The sequence below is a fragment of the Scatophagus argus genome, chromosome 19, assembly GCF_020382885.2.
Source record: "Scatophagus argus isolate fScaArg1 chromosome 19, fScaArg1.pri, whole genome shotgun sequence".
Lineage (NCBI taxonomy): Eukaryota > Metazoa > Chordata > Actinopteri > Scatophagidae > Scatophagus > Scatophagus argus.
This window is the reverse complement of record NC_058511.1, coordinates 3,954,550-3,977,816: the sequence shown is the minus strand read 5'-3', so window position 1 is coordinate 3,977,816 and position 23,267 is coordinate 3,954,550. Positions and strand designations below refer to the sequence as shown.

Genomic DNA, 23,267 nt, shown 5'->3' with positions numbered 1-23,267 from the left:
CAGCAAACCCCCCTCATGATGAACTGTAATCCCATAAGTTTTCCTCTAGCACCATCATCAGGTCACTGAGGCATGACTAGCTGGGGGAACAGTATGATTGGTACTGGTTTAGTGGTAGCCATACTGTTGTAAGGGAACCCTGAGGTACTGCACACAAACTGGACTGATGCTGCCCCCTGCTGTAAGTGGAGGATTATGCAGCTGCTGTATCAGCTCAAAGGGAATACTGCTCATTTCCAGTAGCAAAATCCACTGGGAGTGAAGCCCCAGTGGACCAAAATGAGCTTTCTTTTTTGTGCAGTCCCCCGAATAAATTTATGTTTATGTGTGTTATGTGTGTAGGATTGGACAGGGAGGAGGATGTAACAATTAGGTGCTTATGTAAACTAACTTTAAACAGACCATCAACTATTTCATGTCACCACTGTTGCCTCTAGTTGTACAGGTTTACTGTGTGTCTGTGGTCATTGTTTGCATGAGAAGCAATCAACACATGTGTGTGTGTGCGTGTCGTACCTGAAAACAGTCGGTCTGTTTGCCCTTTTTTTCCTCTTTATTGCACAGGTTTTAACAGGTTTAACACCAAGTTAGGATGCCATCAGATGGTGCAGAAAAAAATGTTTCAAGGCGCACTTCACACCCTAAATTATGAATGGACACCCTGTTGTCTCCCAGCATTTTATATAAAAACTACTAGAGGTCATCCATCCATTTTCCAAGTTCACTTTTAGGACTCGGAGTGCCGTGTGACTGGAGCTTCTCCCAGCATGCACTGCAAGAGAAGTCAATTTGTTGCAGCCAAAATGGTTTTTCAGGATTGCTCTGCGGCTCCCCTTGCTGGTTCAATGATGGACACACAGTGATGCTTAACCACAACATCTGCCTCACTGAATCATGCAAAACCTCAACCCCCAAAACCTTCAAAAGAAATTGAAAGCAGAAAATGTTGATTCAAAGTGACTGTTTTCTCATCTTTTTGTTCCAGATACACAGAAATACAAGAGCCGTGATGATGTGATTACTCATGCAGAGGAACATTGTGTTACTTTGTGTAACTGCTTGAGTACAGTTACAGCAGATTAAGTTTAAGTAAATTAATTCCTATTTTAAGAAATCTTCTGAAGCATTTATTTTCTCTTAATTATATTGTAAGTACAATTTTATTACATTATCTGAAATACTATCGCACTTACAGTTTTTATATACAAATTTGATATTTTTTTTCTGTGATTATCTGGCAAATTCAAATTATGCAGACAGCTTCATGTGATAAGTTCAAATCAACAATTCATGGCACTTGTGTTCACTTTTAGCTGCTTTTATTGCTGTGTGACCTGAGCAGAGTAATCTAACAAAGGAACACTGTAAAGACCTGAAGGAAATTCACATCTGAGCTCCTCAACTGGACTCAGGAAGGTTATGTTGGTCTTGCTCAGCCAAGTCAGGAAGCTCTTCAGATTTGGATCGCAGTGAAATCGATTCGTTTTCAGGTCGAGGAAGCTGAGAGAACGGAAAGCAGAGGGGTCAGGGGAAGCTACGAAGTTGTCGGAGAGGTTAAGTAATTTCAGACTTTTGGGTAGCACATCAGGCTGGAGATAAGTCAAGGCGTTGGATGAGAGGTCCATCCTTACTACCGAGGTCAGACCCTTGAAAATGCCCTGTGGAAGAGACTGCAATGCGTTGAAGCTCAAGTCGAGATAAAGCACATGACTAAGCTTGTCAAACAGATTCAGACACTTCCTCTGAGACCAGACAGACTGCAGGGAGCTGCTGTGAAGGTCCAGGGCTTGTAAATTGTTCATATCAAGTGCTGAAACTTGTCCACTGAGTGTGCACCACCTGACTGTGTTTCCTCCATAAAAAAGGCTCTGGAGGTGTTTCAGCTGAGTCAGAAAGGCGTAAACATCCCCCAAATTTGTTAATCTGTTGTCCTGGATGTTCAGATACTTAATATTACCGGCAAACCGCGTGAGGCTGCCCACCGACGAGGACGTCAACTTATTGTCATTCAACAGGAGATACTCCAAGCTTGGTAGAGATGCAGGGAAGCCAAGCTCTCGCAAAGAATTTCCTGTTAGATATAAGGCTTTCAGGTTGGTAAGTCCACGAAATGAGTCATAACCCAGTACACCAATGTGATTGTAAGACAAGTCTAACACTGTAAGGTTAGTCAGAGAAGCAAAAGTGTAAGAATAGATTTCCCCAAGCAGGTTATGTGAGAGGTTGAGCATTTTTAAGTGACCCTGAAGACCCTCAAAGGCATTTCTGTGTATCTGATTTAACTTGTTTTGGGAAACGTCAATGATTGCAACCTCTTTCAGCGGACTAAAAAGCCCTTGTTTCAAAGCAAATATCCTGTTTTTAGACATATCCAAAGTGAAGACCGAACTGTTCTTCAGGCCTTCAAACGTGCTGTGGTCTGGATCAGGGAGATTATTGAAGAAAAATCCTTTACCTATATGTCCTGACAGCTTGAGATGGGAGATCTTAGTTCCCTCAATCGCTGTGAAAAACTTTTTTGATTTACCCACACTAAACCCATTACCAGACAGGTCAAGTGTCTGAATGGACATTCCTCTAAAAGGATTCCCACATTTCTGCCAGTCAAAATCTTCTCTAGACATGGCCTGAAAGTGAACAGAGTTTAAGTTCAGAACCTCAAAGTGCTTTCCCTGGAAACCAACCAGATCAGACTCACATATTTTGTTAATTGAGTTCAACTTGAGATTCAGATTTTTCAAATTAGTCATGTTTGCAAAGAACACTGAAGGCTGGAGTCTCTTTATCCGATTGCCAAAGAGGTCAAGAGTCTCTAAGGAGGACAGTGGCTCCAGATAATTGTCTGACAGTATGGACTCATTAAGCGAACAGGAATCCAGGTGGAGATTCTTCAAACTGGACAGTCCCACAAAAGCCTTTGGTTCCAATCGAAGACCGGCGTTGAAGCCGAGCACCAGCTTCGTCAGGCGTCTTTGTCTGCTGAACACGTTGTTCCGGATTACAAGCGGCACATACTGATTTCCGAGGTCCAGTGCCTGCAGCTCCTCCAGGCCTGACAGGGAGGTGGAGTTGATCTCACCAATGTGGTTCATCTCCAGGTACAGGTGGGTGATGTGGGGAGGGAGAGGAGGAACCGAGCTGAGTTTCTGGAAGCCACAGTTGGCTACAGAACCCATTATGAGACATGATGGAGAACAACCTGGAACCTATAAGTGGAAATTAAAAAAATGTAAAAAATTATTATTATTATTTTGTTAATTAAAGGGTGGCAGTGATTAGTAAGAGCTTATTACAGATTGTTTTAGTTTGGTGTCACTCGTTATCATCTTTTTAGTTCAATGTAATGTAACTTAAACAACTTTTAAAATAAAAAAATCTATTTTTTTAAATGTATACACTCTGAGAAAGCAAAGACCAATATTTGAATTTTGGGGATTACAGAGCACGATAACAGGGCATATCACTACAGGAGGTAAACCTTTAAAGAGCTAAATCAACTAGGCTGATTCCTTTTTACTTCAAGCCAGTGTCAAAAAACATTGTTTGTTTGTGCCTTTTACCAACAAATTCATCTGTCTTTAAGTTATTACTGGTCTGCAACCGCACTGAAACAGTAGAGACAAACACTGGTCTCCTCCTACCTGACTTTAAATGTTTTTCAAATGTATTTCTTTAGGAAAGCACTTTTTAAAAATGTTCTCCTCCATTTTCCCTCCCAAAAGACACTTTTTGTCAGTACCGAACATCGTAAAGCCTAATTCAACCCTGTGCCATACAAATTAACTCACATTGTCTTAAAAGTTTTGTCTAATTTCTACTTGCAGAGTTGTAATATTTAACACAGTGTCATATTAATTACTGTGTGTTTATCTACCTGGAGGAGAACACCGATGACGGCCACCTGAAGACCCAGCGTCCACATCCTCACGCTGCTTGCCAGGAGAAATCCAACTCTCGCTAATAGATAAAACGATCTGGTCTTTGCTGTGTGAAAGCCTTCAGTCTCTTCTGCAGAGACTTCCCTTCACAGGCCTTTTATGTCTGAGTGTTTGCGTCACTAGTTTTGGACATTGCACTGATGCAGCAGTGCAAACATGACACTGAGCTGAATTTCCCTTTTTCCCTTGCCAGATTTACATGAGAGTGGGAAGTCCGTTTGCATGTTAGCGGTAGTTGCTATGTTGTTGTGTACTGGGGTTAAGATGGTACACTGTTTTGTAAAATTGGCAGTTTTTTAAACATGAGATGTCACCGGGCTTGCATTTGTTGTGTAAGTTGTGTCTTGATTTTTGTTTCCAACACTGTATCCAACATTGAATGCTTTAAAAATATCAGTTACAGGGATATCAGTGGAGAGTGTTGATACAAGGTGCTAAATCAGAGTCTTTTCTGTTTAAAGAAGAGGGCAGCTTTACAAGATATGTTAAAACCATGTAAAGTTTCACACCTGACTGTCAATTCAGTGATCATCATCTTCACTTGTTGCTATTTACCTTCAAAACTTCCAATTTCTGTCATCATAAAAATTACATATTCAAATGTACAAATCCTGGATGTGTTGCAGAGATGTTCTTAATTTATTAACCTCAGTTTTGTTATCTATGTTTTGTTGTGTATGACAGGGATTTGGGCGTGTGGAGACACTTTGGGTGATAAATATGGATTCAGTTGTATTGGATGTAAATATTAGCCTGCAGAAAAAGAGTCCACAGTTGTTACTTTAGTTGCATAAATGAGCTTTCTGGGGGTTTAAAACTAAGGCTCATGCCTCATTTACATAAATACACATGATGATATTTTCAGGGAGTAGCAGAGTAGTGGATTAGCATTTTTTCTCTGATTATTTTTATTTTAATTATATTCGTTGCCTTGTACTTGTTACATGTGTAAGGACAATAAAGTTGACTCTAATCTAAAAATGTGCAATTCGGTTACATCAGTGTACTGAACATATTTGTACACAGGTGGATTTGATGGGAAACTGTCTTAGTCACAGTATATGTGAGAAAACTTTTGGTCTCATTTTGCTTAATGCTCAATCGTTGAGCAAATCATTTCAGTGAGTTGCATATTTTTTCACAATGTCCCCCCAAAACGGCCCTCCTCTTCCTCTTTCAGATACCAAGACCTTCTTGGTTGCTTCACCACATGTTGTATAATTCTTCCTCCCTGTTGCAGATATTTAATTACATACTGGTGTAATGTAACTACACACATTTTATTCAAGTACAATTCTGAGGTACTTTCCTTGAGTATTTTCATTTTTATTCTACTTTATATATTTCAGAGGGAAATACTGTACTTATACTGTAGCCCACCACATTTGTCTGAAAATGACATTTTACATTTGCAGCAGGATATTTTTATTTTTATTATTTTATTTTAAGTGGTATTGCCATCTTTACTTGAGTGAAAAATATAAAGAGTACTGAGACAGATGTGATATGTCACCATCATGGGATGTGATGGGTTCAGCCTGGCTGCTCTGTTTAACTATCCACCAGCACAAAAGCTCAGTGTGAGCCACAAACTATAGACAAATAACAATTACCAGTATTAGGGCTAAACAAAACGATTAACTGTTTACAAAGCAAATGCTCTCAGCAGGGTACTGAAGTGCCTAACATCCACATGATGTAGACTAACCTTCCACACTCAGTGTAAACCTGAGTCCTAATTATGCTTAAATTTCAATCAACAAGCCAATTAATTTCAATTTGGGTAGCCTACATGATATGGATGCTTGATTTCCTGCTCTGCAGAGTACAGGTGTGTGTGTGTGTGTGTGTGTGTGTGTGTGTGTTGTGCTCATGCACTGTTTGATCACACTGGGATGGTGAATTTCCCAACCTCTGGAGAATTAGGGCTTGTCAAACACAATGCAGAGAGACAGAGACACAGAAGTTGACTGACAGTAATGTTAGAGCTTCTCCTGGTGAAGAACTTTTATTTTAGTATATACGTTCTACATTATTGGATATTCTTATTTACCTCTGAAAGCAGCCTTTTAGTGTTTTATTTGCTCAAAAGTTCATTTTAAGTCATTTATATATTTTAACTGATATGTTTTGTGTGCAAAATCTGAATCTGAAATGTCTGTAGCAACTCAAGAAGTGGAAGCCAGAACAAGCTGGATTACCAAGCAGGCAAAGTGGGCAACTGCCCAGGGGACCCAAAAGCATCATTTTCACTGTATCTTTTGGTATCTGGTAATTAAATTATAATTTCTGAAGAAATCTGAACTGCCAAAAATTCAACTAAGACAGGCAGCAGTACTGCCTTATTTTGCAGCCCTGTCTTGTAGAGGGGTCACTTTATTCAGGGATATGCACTGTGCTCACTCAATGAAGTGGTGTTAAACCAACTTCCAAATCAAATCAAACTTAATTTTCCATTTACATCATTATACAAATGTGAAATGCCACATTGCTACGGTCCAAGACTGTGCAACAGACATTGTTAAAGGGCCATTAAAAAAGCATTTAATAGTGGAATTCCACATTATATAATCACAATAAAGTTGAACCTTGAACCTTGACTTGAAAGTAAAATTAAATAGCAATAAACCAGGAGAAGTTCAATCAAGATTAGAAGTTCAAATGCGTCAAAACATGGGCTAAAATATCAGCAGATGTAGCCTGTTTTGGTTACTTTTACAATAGTAGTAAAGTATTTCCAAAATGTAGTTTAATATCTTCAGCTTTAAACAGCAGCTCAAACACAATTTTATCTTTTTAAGGTTAGGATAGCGTAAAAACTGCATAAAAGTTATTAATTTCGCTCATTTTGACGAGACTTAAGCAACCGACAGCGTAACTAATCAGCTAAAATCTATTTAATATTGTTGTTATTATTTTTAAAACGTGGAAAAGAAACGCCGAGTCAAAGCAAAGCGTTAACTGTCAAGTGAGTTGGTTTCGTGTCAGCAGCGTACACCGCTCAGTGTCACAGGGGAGGGGGCAGGCCGGGACCGAGGAGAGGAGTGACTTTCTTTTAAAAAACAGTACACTTCAATACAGCAGTAAACCGGTGCAGCGGCGGCGGCGGCGGCGGGCGGGTATGAAGAGTGTGAAACATGGTTCACTACGGAAATAAATAACGGTACCGGGGCGACATTATTTAAACCAAAGAGGAGGCCACAAAACACGGCGAGAAAAGAGGAGGCGGATATTTGAAGAGAAGATAAACTGGGTTACAGCTAGCTAAAGTCAGTGCCACACGTTTCAGTGTTGATGTTGGTATTTGGACACGAATACCTGCCGAAAACAGTCCCGGTGAGTAAACCGCGTCTCACTTAAAAAACAGTCTGTTCAGAGGTTATAGCTAGCTTATCACAAAAGACAAGGGTTAACATGTTAGTTGAGGCTGAAATGTGTAATTTCTTGCGAGTTTGGAGAGTTGAAGAACACATTCATTCGGGGGAACAAGGTGAACAGGGAGTTAAAAGTTTCTGCAATATGGCCGCTCAGATGTCACAGCTTCCCAGACGTAGGCAGAACTAAACTGAGCTTTGACTCAAGTTTTTGAAATTCACGGAAGCTCAAAGTGTCCGCTGAACATTTTTAAAATATTTACTGTACTTTAAAAAACAAAAAACTTCTAATGCGGTGCCCGTCTCTTGTCTTGAGTGTTGTAACGGTAGCAGACCTAAAGTCATGCCCACTTTTCAAATCAAAACTACTATTGGTGTTTGACCTGTACGTAGTAGTGCTGTTCTTGTCTATGGGAGGAACGTTATTCCATTCAAAAAATTGGCAATTTAAGTTTCCTGGCTTATCGCCAAACTTATGAATGCAACTTTTTAGTTATTTGAAAGCGTTAGTGTCCACTGTGAAATTCGGCACATTATATGTTAAGTCACTGGGAATAAAACTTAGGGACACGCGTATATTTACAATTAAAATACAGTAAGCTGAATGGAAACAGATGTAAATTGCCTGCTAAGAATGTTACACTAAGCATGTCAGTGTTAAGGCTATAATACATCATTTATACACAATACATCATTCAGTTTGGTGAAAGTGAAATGGTCCAGTTAATCATTATATGCTTTAATAAAGTCAGCAGCAACATTATGAATCATTCTATCTGACCTGTGTGGTCAGCTGAAATGATTTATGACACCTCAGCCTGCCAAAAGGTGTTATCAGAGATGGCCTAGCTGAGTATGACAGCCCCAACCCCCTCAAGTCCTGCACCCCAGAATCTGTTCAGAGCATGTGTAGAGAGCAGATAATAAAACAGTTTAAAATCAGGGTAAGCTCTGCGTGCCGTACGCATAAGACGAAGCTGCAGATTTCTGTAGGAAGTTTGAATTCCTGTTCCTACAAACTGTAAATATGCAAAACTGCAGAATTGCATGTGAGGGTGCCTGTACTTTAAGGTTTATTCATTGCATCAGTATGTCAGTGAGAATACAACTGCAGTTTATTTACTGTGTCTGAGGTACAGTGTCATTTGAGAGATGTTGATCAGTGTTTTTGACGTAAACCGCTTTGATTTGACATTTCAAGAACTGTTTTTGAATGACACCGAACATCTTCTGCATATTTGCACAATAGTCCGTCTACAGTGTCATTTGAATCATTTATTGTTAGGCTCAAGTTCATAAATCTTAAAAAATACTTTCAGCAGCTTCTTTTAAGAGTGGAAAAACTAGAGACCATCAATCAAGCAGCTTTTGATTTATTTCCTTGTTTTATCAGCATCGAACAATCAAATAATTGTCAAGTTCATTAACATTAACTTAACAGTGCAGTTACAGGCTCTGACAGAAACATATGAGTGGAAAAATACAACCGAATGCACAGTTAGTGTATTGTGTGTGTCCAGGAAGGTTGCAGACTTTTCCAATTTGATGCTCCCAGTGGAGGAAGCTAAAAAGAGAGGGATGATGGAGAAAGATGGGCCCAAACTGTCCCCTGAGGGTCGTTACCTTTTTCCTGGTAGATGCATATTGTGTACTTAAATTGGGCAGTGGGCGATTTGTTTACATGTTTAAGAGGGTAGAAATGAGAGAGCGAAACAAGAATTACCCGCCATGCACCACCCTGCACATGATAACTAGGTATTAAAAGAAAAAGTATTTATGTGTCTTAGTTTAACCAAACAAGTTCTTAACAAGCTTAGTATTTTTATCTGATTTACCTTTTAGGGTCCTTTGTGGTTTCTTCACACCAGCCTCTGCTTCATAACATTTCATCTAAGTGTCTCCATATGGAAAGATTTTAGCTGTTGTGTTGATTTACAGTACAGCTGATTGTGTTACCGTCTCCTGTGGGTGGGGAGATAATAGCGGTGAGGATGAACCCTGTGATTAGAAGAACACTCATTCCTATCCAGCCTCTAGTTGATATAATTTCTCGAGGGTTAAATTATAGTGAATTTTTAAGTATTCCTCATTTTGCACGGAGGAACGGCTGGATGGCCCTCCAGTCCTCCTGGGGACCACAGAGGCCTCAGGTAGCTTGCAGATGGGCAATAAAATACTCCAATGTCTAATGACAGGGTTGTTAAGATCAGACAAAGAACTACCAGGTTTTGTCATTGATTAAAAGTTTATCAGCTTGTATTTATATGTCCGACAGCTAGGTTTTCTAATGTCACTGATCATATACTACCAGCTCTTCAGTATATCTGATTAAATCTGTGGAAATTCTGTACAGATACTTGGATTATTTGCTTCTTCTTCACAAGGATAACAAGACGTGATGTTCTAAAATTGCTCACTCGAGGGCACAGAAATTGATCAAAGCTCATTGTTTTGTTCTGTGGCTGAGAGGATGTTTGTCAGGAAGAGTTGGGTTGAATTTAGGGGATCCTAATCTTCTCAACCATGAAATCTTTCACGCAAACTTGCAAGGTGGTTGCACATGTTTAAGAGTATATTTTCATACTGTTATGCTGTTTGGTTTCATCAGGACAGGAGACACAACTCTCACTTCCTGCTCTCTTCCTGTCTCTTTTACCATCTCAGTGTCTCACTCTTTCCTTCCTTCTGTCTGACTTCTTAGTGCATATTTACCATATCTGCGTCCTCTGTTTCTCTTGCCATTTCGTTCTCTTTTTCTTTGGGATTGCTGTGGCCACCCCTCAGTTCTCTGTGCACGCCATCCTCCCCAGCCAGACTCCTGATCTGTTCAGGTTTCAGCTCGAGATTGAAGTGTTCTGGGGTTTTGTTTGAATGTAAATGGACGTGAGAGGAGTCTAAACAGGACACACACACTATTTTCACAAATGTTACTACTGCGTTGAGCATACAGAGTTAAATCAGCACTGTGTCAGTGTAAAACAAGCCAGGGTCTGCGATGGTGGGGGCCTGTTCCTTCAGGTACTGGCAAGACGATGAAATACAATCCAGGAAGGCGGGTTTGAGTTGTAGATCCACGGGTTTCAAGGCTTTTCAAATGCCAAATCAGTTCAGAGTGGTTAGAAAAATGCTACTAGAGAGGGTTTTACTGTAAAGTCTGTAAAGATGTCAAGGCAGCAGTTGTTTTTGCTTTTTTATGACATCCTCCATTAGAAATGTGAGCGATCTTCCAAGACTGTGTGCTTGTGTGCATTTGTTTGGCCAGTGCAGCGTCTTGCTTGGTGACATTGCATTGCGTCTGAGCCACGTGGACTGTTTTTGCCGGATGGCCGTGCATCTTTTTGCCAAAGCCCAGTGTGTGACTTGGCACATACGCCTGCTGTGTCAACTCTCATTAATATTCCCTTGAATAAAGGGAGCGACATTTCTTCATCCACTGCTGTTTATCCTTTTGAATGTGGTCTAGGTGAGCTCAGAATCAAGTATTTTCGCAGTTTGGTTGGAAAATTCTTTAGTGTCAGTTTAAGCTTGTTGTTATGTTTTTTTAACAGTAGAGCCCATCTTGGGTTTTGGGGGAATAAGTTATTTAGGGTTTTGTACCTGTAAACACCTACACAACAGACTCCACCAAATCTCTACCTCAGAACAGCAGGCTGTAACGTCTGGACCAGCCATTCAAGCTTCCTTTTGCATGCTAGCTGTCCATCTTAAACGTGTAACCAGAGATGTGATGCTTCTGTTTTTACCTGCCTGGTGACAACCTCGAGGTCATGATGGGTCAGTCGGTTTGTCTCTATGGCAGCACGAGGGTCAAAGTTCAGGAGGAAGAGATTGGAGACGCAGGGAGAGACTTTTGCTTTCGGTTCAACCTGCTTGCCGTCGGTGCAGTTGAAAGCTTTTCTCTGGAAAAGAGAGAGGGATTAAAACATATACAGTTTATACCCAACTTGTCAAATTGTAAAAACTTCACAGTTTTGACCATAATTTTTTACTGAAATTTGGTCGCCTGTAACTTTCAGGTAAATGTCGAAGGAGAGAAGTCAGTGAACGCAACAAACGTAATGTGAATAAAATGTCATGTTAGATAGATTTTCATCAGCGTTGTTGTTTAACAGTGAAGACTACAACTCGCATGATCCCACGCAATTCACGACATCATCAAACTAGGTCTTTTGTTTTCATTGTTATGATTACAGTAGAAATTTCATGCTGTGCCTTTAAATCTTGGTTGTTATTGCTCTCCTACCAAGATGTATTCATGCGTGCTTGCAAGAGCATTTGGAATCGGTTCAGGTTAAGTCTTCCAATCATCAACCACTGTAGTATCAATGTATACACGTTAAGTCAAACAAGTTTCATATCAGGGCTGGACCCAGACATGTTTTTCTCTAAAGAGACTTTTGTTTAATATATAGTGATAGTTTATTTGGTCCCAATTATGCTTAAAATGTTTTGGGAGACTTGAGACTGCGGCAGACCACGGGTGATGCAGTCAACTCTTTAAATCGCACCGACTTCTAAGCTTCTCAATTTCCTCAAACCTTAATTTGAAAAAAAAAAAAAGAAATAGATAGATAAACCTTGCAGAGGTTTTGCAGGGTTTGGCCATCGAGCCTCATCTGTTTCTTGTCTTACAGTAAAGGGTCGTTTAGAGGATAAATGGAATTCGTAAGTATTTCAGCAACGTCGGTGTCTAAAGTTGCAGCATACTGTTTATATATCATGTAAAACACACTCGCACTGGTCAGGTCCTGTCAGGGCAGACGGTGAGAATAGCGAGCAGCTGCAAATGGTAATATGGTCATGTGGCATGCATAGTGTGAGAGTGTGTGTGAGAGTGTGTGTGTGTGTGTGGTGTGCAGAGGCTGGTAAACACCCCCTTGCCCCTCTTTAGTACCAGCTCGCCTGCCTGACGCCCGTTTCTGTATTGGTGTCATTACTGCGTCGCGACTTGTGCCCCACGACTCTTTGGTTTGTGGATTCACCCCACAGAACACGGCGGTGAGTCGAGCGAGTGGTTTGCATGTTTTAGACTGACGGGAAGTTGATTTGTCAAAGCAGGTGTGTGTGTTTGTGTGTGTGTGTGTGTGGAACAGATAGTGTGTGTTTGCTTGCAGGACCATTTGACTTTTTCAGGTGTTGGGCCTACATGAGGGTAGCCACTGCTCTGAGGTGTGAGTGTGTGAGGTCAATGCACAGGTGCACTGGTTGGGTGGTCTACACTGATGCGGTGCCCCCCTCCTTTCAAACACACACACACACACACACACACACACACGCAAACCCTGTGGTGTGTGGAGAAGTAAATATTGATAAGACTGAACATAATATTTACATGATGCAGCCACGTGTGATTACTCGAGTTTTTGTGCACATGCACAGGCTGCAACTAATGATTATCTCGTTTATATTTCATTATCAATTAATCTATTTATTATTTGTTTGAGTAACTGATTTGTAATAATTGATTTGTAATTTAGACTATAAATTGAAACTCGTGCCATTAGCGTTTCCCAAAGAGCCCAGCAGCATTTTCTGTTTTCTCAGTTTTTAAACCAAACCGCAAATATTTGGCTAATGTGCCTGATGAATAAATTAAGTGATAAAGTGAGTATCAAAACAGAGATTAATTTTCTGACAGTCAGCTAAATGATTAATCAAGGAATTTTGTTTTAGTTTAGTTTAGCCCTACTTTTGGATGAGTGCACTGTAGACTAACCTTTTTTTTTTGTCATTAGTACAGCGGGGCTGTTTTTTTTTTGTTTGTTTTTCTTGTTTTATCTAAATATCAGTGCCAATATGAAAAATGACACTTTTTGGAAATATATTTTATTTATGTTTTTTAAATATGTTTTTAATTTATTCATCAAAAATTTCAAATTTAGGTACATCAGGTCTGAATTAAAGGCTTTGACTAAAGATGGACACATTTTGGTCAGTGCTGTGTTGCATGTGTGTGTGTGTGTGAGAAAATGCAGCTGAAAACATGGGGGCAGCTTGACGGTTTTCAACGTGACGATTCCGATCACGTGTGGCAATTGAGGTGAGCTAAGCAGACACGAACAGGAACATCATACTCTTGTAACTGATATGTCAACATGTCCGGTGATAACATGCGTGTGTGATCTTTGCTATTCGTTGCCACAGTGGCGTTTGAATTTCCGTCTCTAAGACAATTAAATATTTGCAGTGTGCATGTATCGGTTGTCTGTGATATCTGATGTAATTGTCTGCCTCCCGCAGTTTTCCACGCCCACTTGTTAAAGCTGTGTGCGTGAGTGCAGCTTTCTCAATGTGCAGCTCATACACAGTAATGTGACAGAAATGATCCCCTTGTTTTGTGCTCATCGTGCCCATGAGGCTTGAGTTATACTGTATTTGCGGGACAATATTTTGATCCTCTGTTGTGGGAGGATTGCTGACTGTGCTGCTGTGAGAGCTTGCTGAGCAGAGCCCTAATGACATGTCGGTGTGTGAAACCATTATATTTGTTATATTTTTTTGGGGAGCATTTTGTGGACACTTGGCAGCTGCTCAGCATTTGCTGTCTTTTGTGATATTTTTCAGCAACGATGAGCGATGGTACAGAAACGGTTTGAACAAAGGATGATCATAACTGAGCTTTGCTTTTAAAGAACATATTCAGTGCACATGTTGGGAAGAACACACTGAGTGACTGTGCAATATGAATACCCTTAAATGACCCACATTTGTGCAAAGCCGAAACTTTCATTGACATGTTTGACTGTAACACGAGTGGAGTAAGGATTTGTGTGCTCAACTGCAGTCATGAAGGTCCTGTTTTGGGACCATGAGAGTCCTACAGTATCTGTGATTGCTGATATAAAAAATGCTACCAGTAAAGTTCTTTAAATCAGAGCAAGCTGCCGTCACTCAGAGTGAATCTGTGAACTCATGAGGTCATAAACTGATAAAAAGACAACAGATAAAACATTGAATATTAAAGGATGTTTAGCTGTTTAACGTGAGCTACAATGAGGGAGGATCCCTCATTATACCAGACAGATTACACCGATCGGACGTCATTTATAGCGTAATAAATATTACATTTGATGTCAAGCATGTGTAGAGATTAGAGGGGTGTGCAGCTCACTGTTTGTGTTTAGTGTGTGCCTGTATCAGAGTGTGTCCTCTGCTGTCCCCAAAGAGCCTTTGACATCATTGTCCACTGACTGAATAGGGTTTTCAAATTGCCTTTCTCTTCTCTCTGTGTCTCTCTGCTAGAGTTCCTTTATTGAGGCTCCTCTGTCCTTTGTGACCCCCCTGACACAGAGAGGTATGACCACACACACACACACACACACACACACACACACACACACACACACACACACACACTCTGTATGGGGATGTAGAGGCAATGTGCTTGTAGCGAAATTGAAGCAAAAACCCCATCAAGCCCTAAATCTTAGAGCAGTATGTGTGGTTTGTGTGTTTGTTTCCGTAAAGCTCAGAAAATGCCAGTGGTGATGAAACACGGCGGTGCAACAGCAGTGTGCGTCGCCACCCACAGTAAAAAACAACAACAACAACAACACACATGCAGTCAGCTGTATATATTTCAGCTCCCTTCTCTTTCTGTCTCACAATTAATCTTTGTGTGGCTGAGCTCCCGAAGAGGACACTTTGAACCAGCACAGCACACACTCATCAGCGTTTTCAGTGAGTGTGTGTGGCTTTTATACGCACTGGAAACTTCCCACAATACAATTCAGGAATACGAGGCTCTTTATGTCATTATCACCTCAACATGTCCATTTTGAGTTCTACTGGGACTGCAGTCTTTCTGTAAGCAGTGTGGTGGTGAAGAATTTACTTTCCTATCCATCCAAACAATGTAATGACTTTGTGTTAGCAGAAACAATTAGACAGTTGTCAAAACTGAGATAAACAAGCAGCCCGGCTCAAGTACGTGCAACGTTTGTTGGTCAATCCAGACTGAAGTATCTCATACTGTTGGATGGATTGTTGTGAAAAACGCTGCCGGAGTTCACGTCAACCGCACAGTGAACTGTAACGGGTAACTGATCCCCTGAACTTTTCATCTATACATAAATTTAAATTGTCTAATAACGTTGGTTCATGACTGGTAAATATTTGCAAAACTGGAGACCTTCCCATCAGCCTCAGTTGTACTGTGTGTTTAGTGCTAATTTACATTAATTTATTAAGTGCCAGCTTCAAATTGCTTCTTTTGTTGAACCAACAGTCCGAAACCCAAAGACATCTTCATTTGCCATCTATCATAACTGGGAAAGTAAAGCTGCGTCCTTACATTTAAGAAGTAGGAGCCAGAAAATGTTTGCCATTTTTGCTTGAAAAATGACTTAAACGTTTAATCCGTTATAAAAATAGTTGGCAGCTGATTTTCTTTCAATCGACAAGTCGACTAATCGTGGCCACCTCACACAACATGGCTGGGGCCTCGTGTTTGTTTCTCCAAATGTCAAACTGAAATTTCAGCATCAAACAAGCAAAAAGAAATGAAATCACACACATTTGTGTTTTTCTCTTATAATTTGTCATAATCCTCTCAATGGGAAATCTTGTGTCAGCTGCAGATGGACCATTCATTTATGAAGCAGGAACCTGAGTAAAAGTCTGTTTGATTTGGACTTCACTTTCTGAAAAAATAAAATAAAATATGTTTGATCTGTTTCCTGCGACCACCCTTTGTACTTCATCCCAGCGACTGGGAAGACGGCAGCCAAGCTGTTCCTGGCCCTCTGACATAGCTGGGGGTAATTGCGGGGAGGGTAATTATATCTACGACGGTTTAAAGCTTTCAAAGTTAAAATAGGAAGCAAACCTCACGGACCAAATGTTCCTCCGTGTCAGCTATACTCAGACAGACAGGGAGAGAGAGAGAGAGACAGATAGGCAGACAGGGTGTAGTCATCACCAAGGCCAGGCTGGAAATAACAATTTACTCACTGCGGGAGTCCAGTGTGTTAACTGGTGAGACTTTTGGAAATGGTCATAGTTATTTTTTTAGCTCCTGTAACATCCAATCCAAACAGCCCTTCAGTGAAGTCATAATTAGCATCACTGAAACGCCTCGGCAACAAACATTTCATTGACTCACATGCATCCATCTGTTCAGTTGCCTTTCTTTATTGCTGGCTGTCCTTTAAAGGAATAGTTCAGCGTTTAGGGAAACAAGCTCACACATTACAGCCAGCAGCAGCTCAACGGTAATAAAAATCCAGCACTTCTGAAGTTAAGTGATTAACACATTTTATGTTGTTTGTTTAATCTGTGCAAAAAAATCTCAGCATTAAAAGGACAATTTGTCGTTTAACAGGGGTTATTGCTCTATATATCTCAGCCTTTGCCAGATAGTACATTTCCCAAAATGCTCAAATATCACTTTAGCATTTAATCGTTTCTCTGCCTTATTCAAGGACATCTTGATAATTGAGGACAGCGTTGGCAGGATGAAAAATAGTCTTAAACTCAGCAACATGGCAGGGTCGTGGTCGGCAAGTCTTGTTATCCCGCCCTCTGCAATGGAACCAGAGTGTCCCAGTTTGCTGGTGCATTCATACAACCCCGTTTCCAAAAAAAGTTGGGATACTGTGCAGAAAGTAAATAAAAACAGCATGCAAGCATTTGCAAATGCTTTGTGTTAACCCACAATGGTTTGGTATTTTTATCCACGGCTGGATAAAAATTTACAGCCGAGTAACATGAGACTGTCCTCTGACAGAGGTTGTCTTATTCAAGGACACTTTGAAGGAGTGGCGTGACTGTCACCCGCAGAGCACATTTCATTTAGAAGAAAGAAAGCTTCGCTTAAGTGGTCGCCATTAACAGCATGTAGAGAGAGAGCAAGTGAGAGTGTGTGTGTGTGTGTAGTTGTGTGTGAGAAATAGCAGTGAAACAGCTGTATAAAGATATATGGGAGTGTGAGAGAGTGTGTGTCTCAGAGAGAGAGAGAGAGAGAGAGTGACTGAAAGAAAGGAGGAATCCTTTTGTCTGGATGAAACATGAAGTCTCCTGGGAAGCTTTCAAATCCTCTCTGGAATGTGTGTGCATTTGTGTGTGTGTGTGTGCATGCAAGTGCCTGTTTCTTAGAAAATGTGTGTGTGTTGGGGAGTGACTTGTCACTGCATTTACACAAGGAATGCAAATATTTGCGTGTGTGTTTCAGTTTCGTGGTGTAGTGTAACTGTTACTATGGCGACTGATATCCTCTGGTGTTTTCTGTGTCACCTGGCAGCAGGTTGGTTGACAGCTTTCTTTCTTTCTTTCTTTCTTTCTTTCTTTCTTTCTTTCTTTCTTTCTTTCTTTCTTTCTTCCTTCCTGACTGTCTTTCCTTCTTACAGCCCTCCTCCCCTGTCTCGTTCTGTTTCTCTGTACCCTTGTTAAGTTGTCTAAATGCCAGCCTACAGGTCAGATTTCATCAGCTGCTCTCATTAATGTGTTTATTTACCAAGCATTCAACTCATCCACCGGTTGCCTTGAATTTGACCCTGAGTCCCGCCTCTGGGTGGGTCAGAATGCACAGAGTAAACCCGTGTCTAAACGCAAAAGTTAGAGTGCCTTGTTTGTCAGAGTCACACTTGCATCTGCTGTCCATTTTACAAGATTTATTTAAATTTAAAGTCACTTTTTATAATGCTGAACAAAACACATCCGCCAGAAACAAGCACAGTTCAAGAATCATTTGCTGTTTGTCTTTGAAGTCAACCATATTTCCTGTGAAAGGCCAAAACGGAAATGCACTGAGCCGGCAACAAACAGTTCTCATATAGTCACAACATGCGTGCGAGAAACACGATGGGGAGGGCTGGAAAAAAAAGAGGTTTTAGCTAACTCTGGTAGAAGACACCAGTAAATCAAATCAAATTCTGTATAATAATGTCTGTCTTTTCAAAGGCACCAACTAATGGTCCTACATTACAAGGAAGCACCAGCAGCTGGCCTCTGCAGGTCGATCAGAATGTGCACACAGACTTTTGAGCTGCGAGAAGCTGAAGCAGTCGTCTGATTGGTCGTGCCAGAGTTGCATCATTACTTCTAAAAATTCTAAATTTCTTTACTGTTTCACCCCACTGAGTTTTCCTGCTGTTGTTGTTTTTCGTGCAGGATGGTGATGGAAGAGGGGGGTCAGAGAGACAGAGGGAGGGCGACTCCAGGAACGTCAGCGGCAGAGGGGAGGCAGGTCTTTGTGGAGCTCGGTGAGTGACCGTTGACCCCTCATTTAAACCTTACATGGCCTCTGCAGCTAAACTTAGAGGGTAGATTGTTTTTTTTTTCCCCTTTTCAACACTGTGGGATTTATTTGCTTGTTCGATCTGTTTCTGCTTTAAAACAACAGGTGTGCATAAGTTTCTGAAATCTGTTTTTTTTTTTTTGCACTTAAAGAATTAGCTTTATTCCCTGTAGTGACATTGACACGTGTTGAGTTTATTGTGCGCCATTTATGGTGCGAGATTGATGAGATTGTCATGACAGTCAGAAATTTTTCTCCTTTATGGATGCGAAACGGCCCAGCAGAGCTTCTAAATATCTTTTCCTTTTCTTCACAGCGGAGCAGAACTTTGACGCCATTTGTCTGTCAACATATCGAACAGCCTGCAAGCTCCGATTCATACAGAAGAGATGCAACTGTGAGTCAAACTGTCGTAAACCTTTTAAAATGAGCCGTGCGCTTTCGCTGACTTGACTTTTCTTGATGCAGTGCATCTGATCGACATATACAATGTTATCGAGGCTGTGCGGGACGCAGGTCTGAACGCTGTAGAGCTGAACGCTGGCATCTCCATGACGAGACTGGAGAACTTGGTGTCCTCCCTGTTCAATCAGCTCAGCAAGCGCCTGCCCACCACACACACCATCAACCCGCGGGAGAGCGCCGCCATGCTAGTCGAATTTTTACTGGCCGCCGTTGACAGGTGAAAAGAAAGGAAATTGTGTTTTTTGGATGCCCAGCTTTTGCACCTCGACATCCTGTTATTTAAGTGTGAAACACACGTGTGGTTTAACGTGAACGAGCTGGTGAAGTGCGCTGTGCTGTAGTGTCACGTGTGTGTGTGTGTTTGTTTCAGTGAGCCAGACAGCCGACTGACGGTGCTTTCTGTCAAGGCGATGTTGGCCATGCTGTGTGGAGGGAAACTGGTAGATAAACTCCGCTGTGAGTACCGGTCGATACCATCACCACTGACAGGGAATCTGGTACAGATCGGCGATCTTACATTTCCAAGGAATAGCTTTAAACATTCCTCAGAACATGGGCATGAACTTGTCAATGAAGGCTTTGGGGTAAACACTGAGACTGAAATAGTGATGATAATGACAGCATAACAGTGTTTTTTTTTTTCTTTTTGCAATGTTGTCATCATTTATTCACTTTTTGATGTATAATCACAGGCAACATATTAGTAATCCTTCCCACTGCATTCATGTGTAATAACTCTTTCAGTGTGAATTTCATCATGTGTGCAACTAGTCACATATGTGCCACCTTGTGGTAAATGTGTGTCAGTGCTCATGTTAATGTCATCAGAATCAGTGTGACAAAACTGTGTTCGCAGAGTCACGCTGTGGAGACTGTTGTCTCATCTTCACAAGAGCAATCATTAAGATTTAGTTTTTGGTTAAAGTCAGGTTAAGGTAAGCCTTGGGGTTAGGCGTGTAGTTGGATAAAATTAGGGCTGGGTAAAGTCTTCAGGAAATTAACGTGATCTGATGCGGTGCTTTTCTTATCGTACGTGCAGATGTGTTTTCTCAGGTGTCTGACTCCAGCGGCGTGTTGGTGCAGTCCAAGTTTGACGCTTTTCTGAGGGAGGCTCTCAAACTGCCCACTGCTGTACATGAAGGACCGTCCTTTGGCTACACACACAACTTAGCACACTCATGCTTCCCACAACAGGTGCGCTCACACACCTCATCAACCCATCCTCATCTTCAGCTGTCTTTTATTGTAGACATTTATTCCATAGTTTGTAGTAAACCTGACTTCTATTTTCCTGCAGCTTCGAATAACAGTGAAGAACAAACCTGATTTCTCTGCCCAGGATTATAACAACTGAATGCGATCCTAATGGTTGAATTCTGTTTTCTCGTATTCCTGAAGAGTTTTGTCTCCTGTTCTTGTTGTTGATGTAGAAGAGAGTGATGCTCAATATGTTCCTGGACATTGTAGCTGACCCCCCTCAGTGTCTTGTCTGGCTGCCTCTCATGCACCGCCTGGCCAACGTGGAGCATGGTATACACACACACGCACACACCTATAAATATCAGCTGGCCGAAATTTAGCTGTACTGCCTAAATTGCAGCAATGTGTGTTTTTATCAGCTGTATTTTTGTTTGACTCTCAGTTTCCAAATTTGAGTTGATATTTTGACATATTTTTGTCCCTTCTTTGTTTTCTCAGTTATTTAAATGTTTAAAATGTTTTACTGCAGCAGGTGCTTCAGCCATGCTTTTAGAACAGTTGTAATTTAAAAATTTAAACAAATAGATATAATGTATTGTCAAATCTTGATATCGTGGTCTGAGAAGTCAAATTTTCCTGGCCTCCTGCTGTGTCAGGAGGACAGCTTTTCTCTTGATCATCCTGTGCTGACAGATTCTGTCTCTCTTCTCTCTCCGTGTCAGTCTATCATCCTGTCTCATGCTCCTACTGTCGTAGCAATGGCATGACGGGCTTCCGCTATCGCTGCCTCCGTTGCCGCGGTTACCAGCTCTGCCAGAACTGCTTCTGGCGTGGCAACGCCAGCAGCTCTCATAGCAACCAGCATCAGATGAAGGAGCACTCGTCCTGGGTGAGTCACTGTGTGGTTACTCATTCATCTCACCAGGGGGCACTCTGTGTGTGTGTGTGTGTGTGTGTGTGTGTGTGTGCACTCTCTCACAGTATTATGAATTTTAGTCCTTGATAACTGGGCACTTGGAAAGAAGACCATACTTGACATGACATTTTATCTGGTCCTGACTTACCCAAAGTGCTGTTCGAGGGTTAAGACTTAGTTTTAGGGTTAGGGTTTTTGGGGTTATTCACGTTAAATTGAGTTTAACCTGATTTAAAATACACAACATGTCATCGTAACGTATGCAATACTTTAAATATCTTTTGATGAATCTGAACAGGCAGTCAGTATTAAAATACATTAAAATATTGTTAACTTGCTAATTATGATGTATTATTTCCAGAAATGTGAATGGAATTGTCACAATCTGATAAACTGATAACATATTCCAAAGAAACTGCGCTAGCCTGAAGGGAAAAAATGTTTTCAATGGAGAAATCATGTATTAATAGATGGAAACAGAGCTGTTGAATTATTCAGCACACAGGCTTGGCATAATTTAATGTTGCACTTTCAGGGGTAAATCTTCTTCACGAGTACAGCTCCTGCCTGTCCAGTAGAGCCGTCTTAACACCGTCAACTCATTTTAATAATCCTCAGCAGACTTTACATATCGTTTCCAACATGATTCAGTTTCGGACTCTAATTTACTCTCACTTTACCTGCTTCATTTTCAGTTTTGTATGTCACTGAATTTTACTGTTACACCAAGGAGGCACACATGAGGTTGGTTGACGTTGAGGATCTTGGCTTTGCTTTTAACTTGAGAGCGTGTACAACAGGAGCTAAGTTGCACAATAGATATGAATGTCTTTCAGCTCTGTCATCCTTCACTCTAACCACTCAGCCAACTGTTTCTTTATTTGGATCCCTATTAGCTAAAATAGGGAACCACAAACAGATATATACATATGTCATGATTTTGATACATTTTATGTATTTTCATAGAAATTTAACTCCTACATGACTTCCAAGGGTTTCCTGGAGAGAAAATAGAAAACAGGGAAAACATACTGTACCGAGATCAAAGTCAGTCAAACCACAAAAAAATATGCACCACAAGGTCACAGATCAGGAAAAACCAGCAATTTTATCCATGAAGTTCAGTCCTTTCCCTGGAATGTAGTTGCCGTTGCTGCGGAAAATTCCTGGGTTGCAAATGTCACACAGTTTATGAATGCTGACCTTACATTTGTGTGTCTGTTTACGTGTGTGCAGAAGTCTCCGGCGACGAAACTTGGCCGAGCCCTGAGCAGGACTCTGGGCTGTGTGTCGTCCAGAGAGCCCCCACATCCAATTTACCCAGAAGAACCTGAGAGGACTCTGAACCTCACCAACATCGTGTAAGACGTCACAACACTCACAGAGCTGCTTAGGGTCTGTCCATTTAAATTAGGTTTAAGTAACATTTGTGAAGAGGAAGCAGCACATTCTTTGTTGTGATGCAGCATACATCAACAGGCCTAATGTTAGCTGGTGTTGTGACTGAGTTCACATGTCTTCAAGCTACACTTATGCTGCTTTTTAGCTATCATAATTAAACGTTTCTATGATTTTATCATAAAACTAGAACAGCATATTGCAGCTCCTTACAAGATGCCTGCTTTTGGACCCATCTGGTTCACCTTCAGGTATTTGACCTGTTGAGGAGGTCAACAAAACGGCTGACTCAATAAAATCTTTGGGTATTTCAGTGAATTTCAATGTGCCATTATCCTGTAATTACCACTCATTGCCACAGTGGTCGCTGTTGAGCAAACATTACATCGCCTTGCAGTCAGCGGTCTTGCAAACAGCACTGTTTTCTCAACACTATGGATGTAAACAATCTCACATGGTGTATCTGAAGTCAGTATTCCAGAAGTATGACTCAGCAATTTCTTTAAAAGCTTTATGATTTTTTTATGACTTATTTTGTTAGTTTTTAATTACAAATCAGAAACAGTAAATACAGCTAAAACGCAATTTGATCACATTGTCATGATATTATTCCTCTGAGAGACTACATAATTATACGCTATTATTGCCCAGCTCTTTACTGAATTAAGTACAACTTTGATGCTGTATATGACGGTGTTAATGTTCGGTCAGTGGAGCTTTCTAGAAGCTGTAATTGGGAT

General features: G+C 40.9%; 2 protein-coding genes across 13 annotated transcripts in view; one reads left to right on the top strand and one right to left on the bottom strand.

The window, feature by feature from the left end:
• Nucleotides 1–1,130: 1,130 nt before the first annotated feature.
• LOC124050632 (toll-like receptor 5) lies at nucleotides 1,131–4,088 on the bottom strand. The gene is made up of 2 exons (XM_046373363.1): nucleotides 3,875–4,088; nucleotides 1,131–3,206 (listed from the first exon to the last, which is right to left on the bottom strand). The coding sequence occupies exons 1-2, from the start codon at nucleotides 3,920–3,922 to the stop codon at nucleotides 1,320–1,322; spliced, it is 1,935 nt and encodes a 644-aa protein (XP_046229319.1). The 5' UTR covers nucleotides 3,923–4,088; the 3' UTR covers nucleotides 1,131–1,319.
• Nucleotides 4,089–6,987: 2,899 nt separating this feature from the next.
• dtnba (dystrobrevin, beta a) overlaps nucleotides 6,988–23,267 on the top strand; it is a 36,954-nt gene continuing 20,674 nt past the window's right edge. For 5 of the 12 annotated variants that reach the window (XM_046373683.1, XM_046373687.1, XM_046373685.1 and 2 more), the window contains exons 1-10: nucleotides 6,991–7,274; nucleotides 14,555–14,606; nucleotides 18,422–18,513; nucleotides 18,865–18,945; nucleotides 19,017–19,230; nucleotides 19,384–19,469; nucleotides 20,053–20,207; nucleotides 20,444–20,543; nucleotides 20,936–21,102; nucleotides 22,366–22,490. In XM_046373683.1, coding sequence (XP_046229639.1) covers nucleotides 18,423–18,513; nucleotides 18,865–18,945; nucleotides 19,017–19,230; nucleotides 19,384–19,469; nucleotides 20,053–20,207; nucleotides 20,444–20,543; nucleotides 20,936–21,102; nucleotides 22,366–22,490 — 1,019 coding nt within the window. In that variant the 5' untranslated portion in view covers nucleotides 6,991–7,274; nucleotides 14,555–14,606; nucleotide 18,422. Of the gene's footprint in view, nucleotides 7,275–12,157; nucleotides 12,311–14,554; nucleotides 14,607–18,421; nucleotides 18,514–18,864; nucleotides 18,946–19,016; nucleotides 19,231–19,383; nucleotides 19,470–20,052; nucleotides 20,208–20,443; nucleotides 20,544–20,935; nucleotides 21,103–22,365; nucleotides 22,491–23,267 lie in introns of those variants that run through there. The other 7 variants (XM_046373688.1, XM_046373692.1, XM_046373680.1 and 4 more) reach the window with 7 other exon arrangements.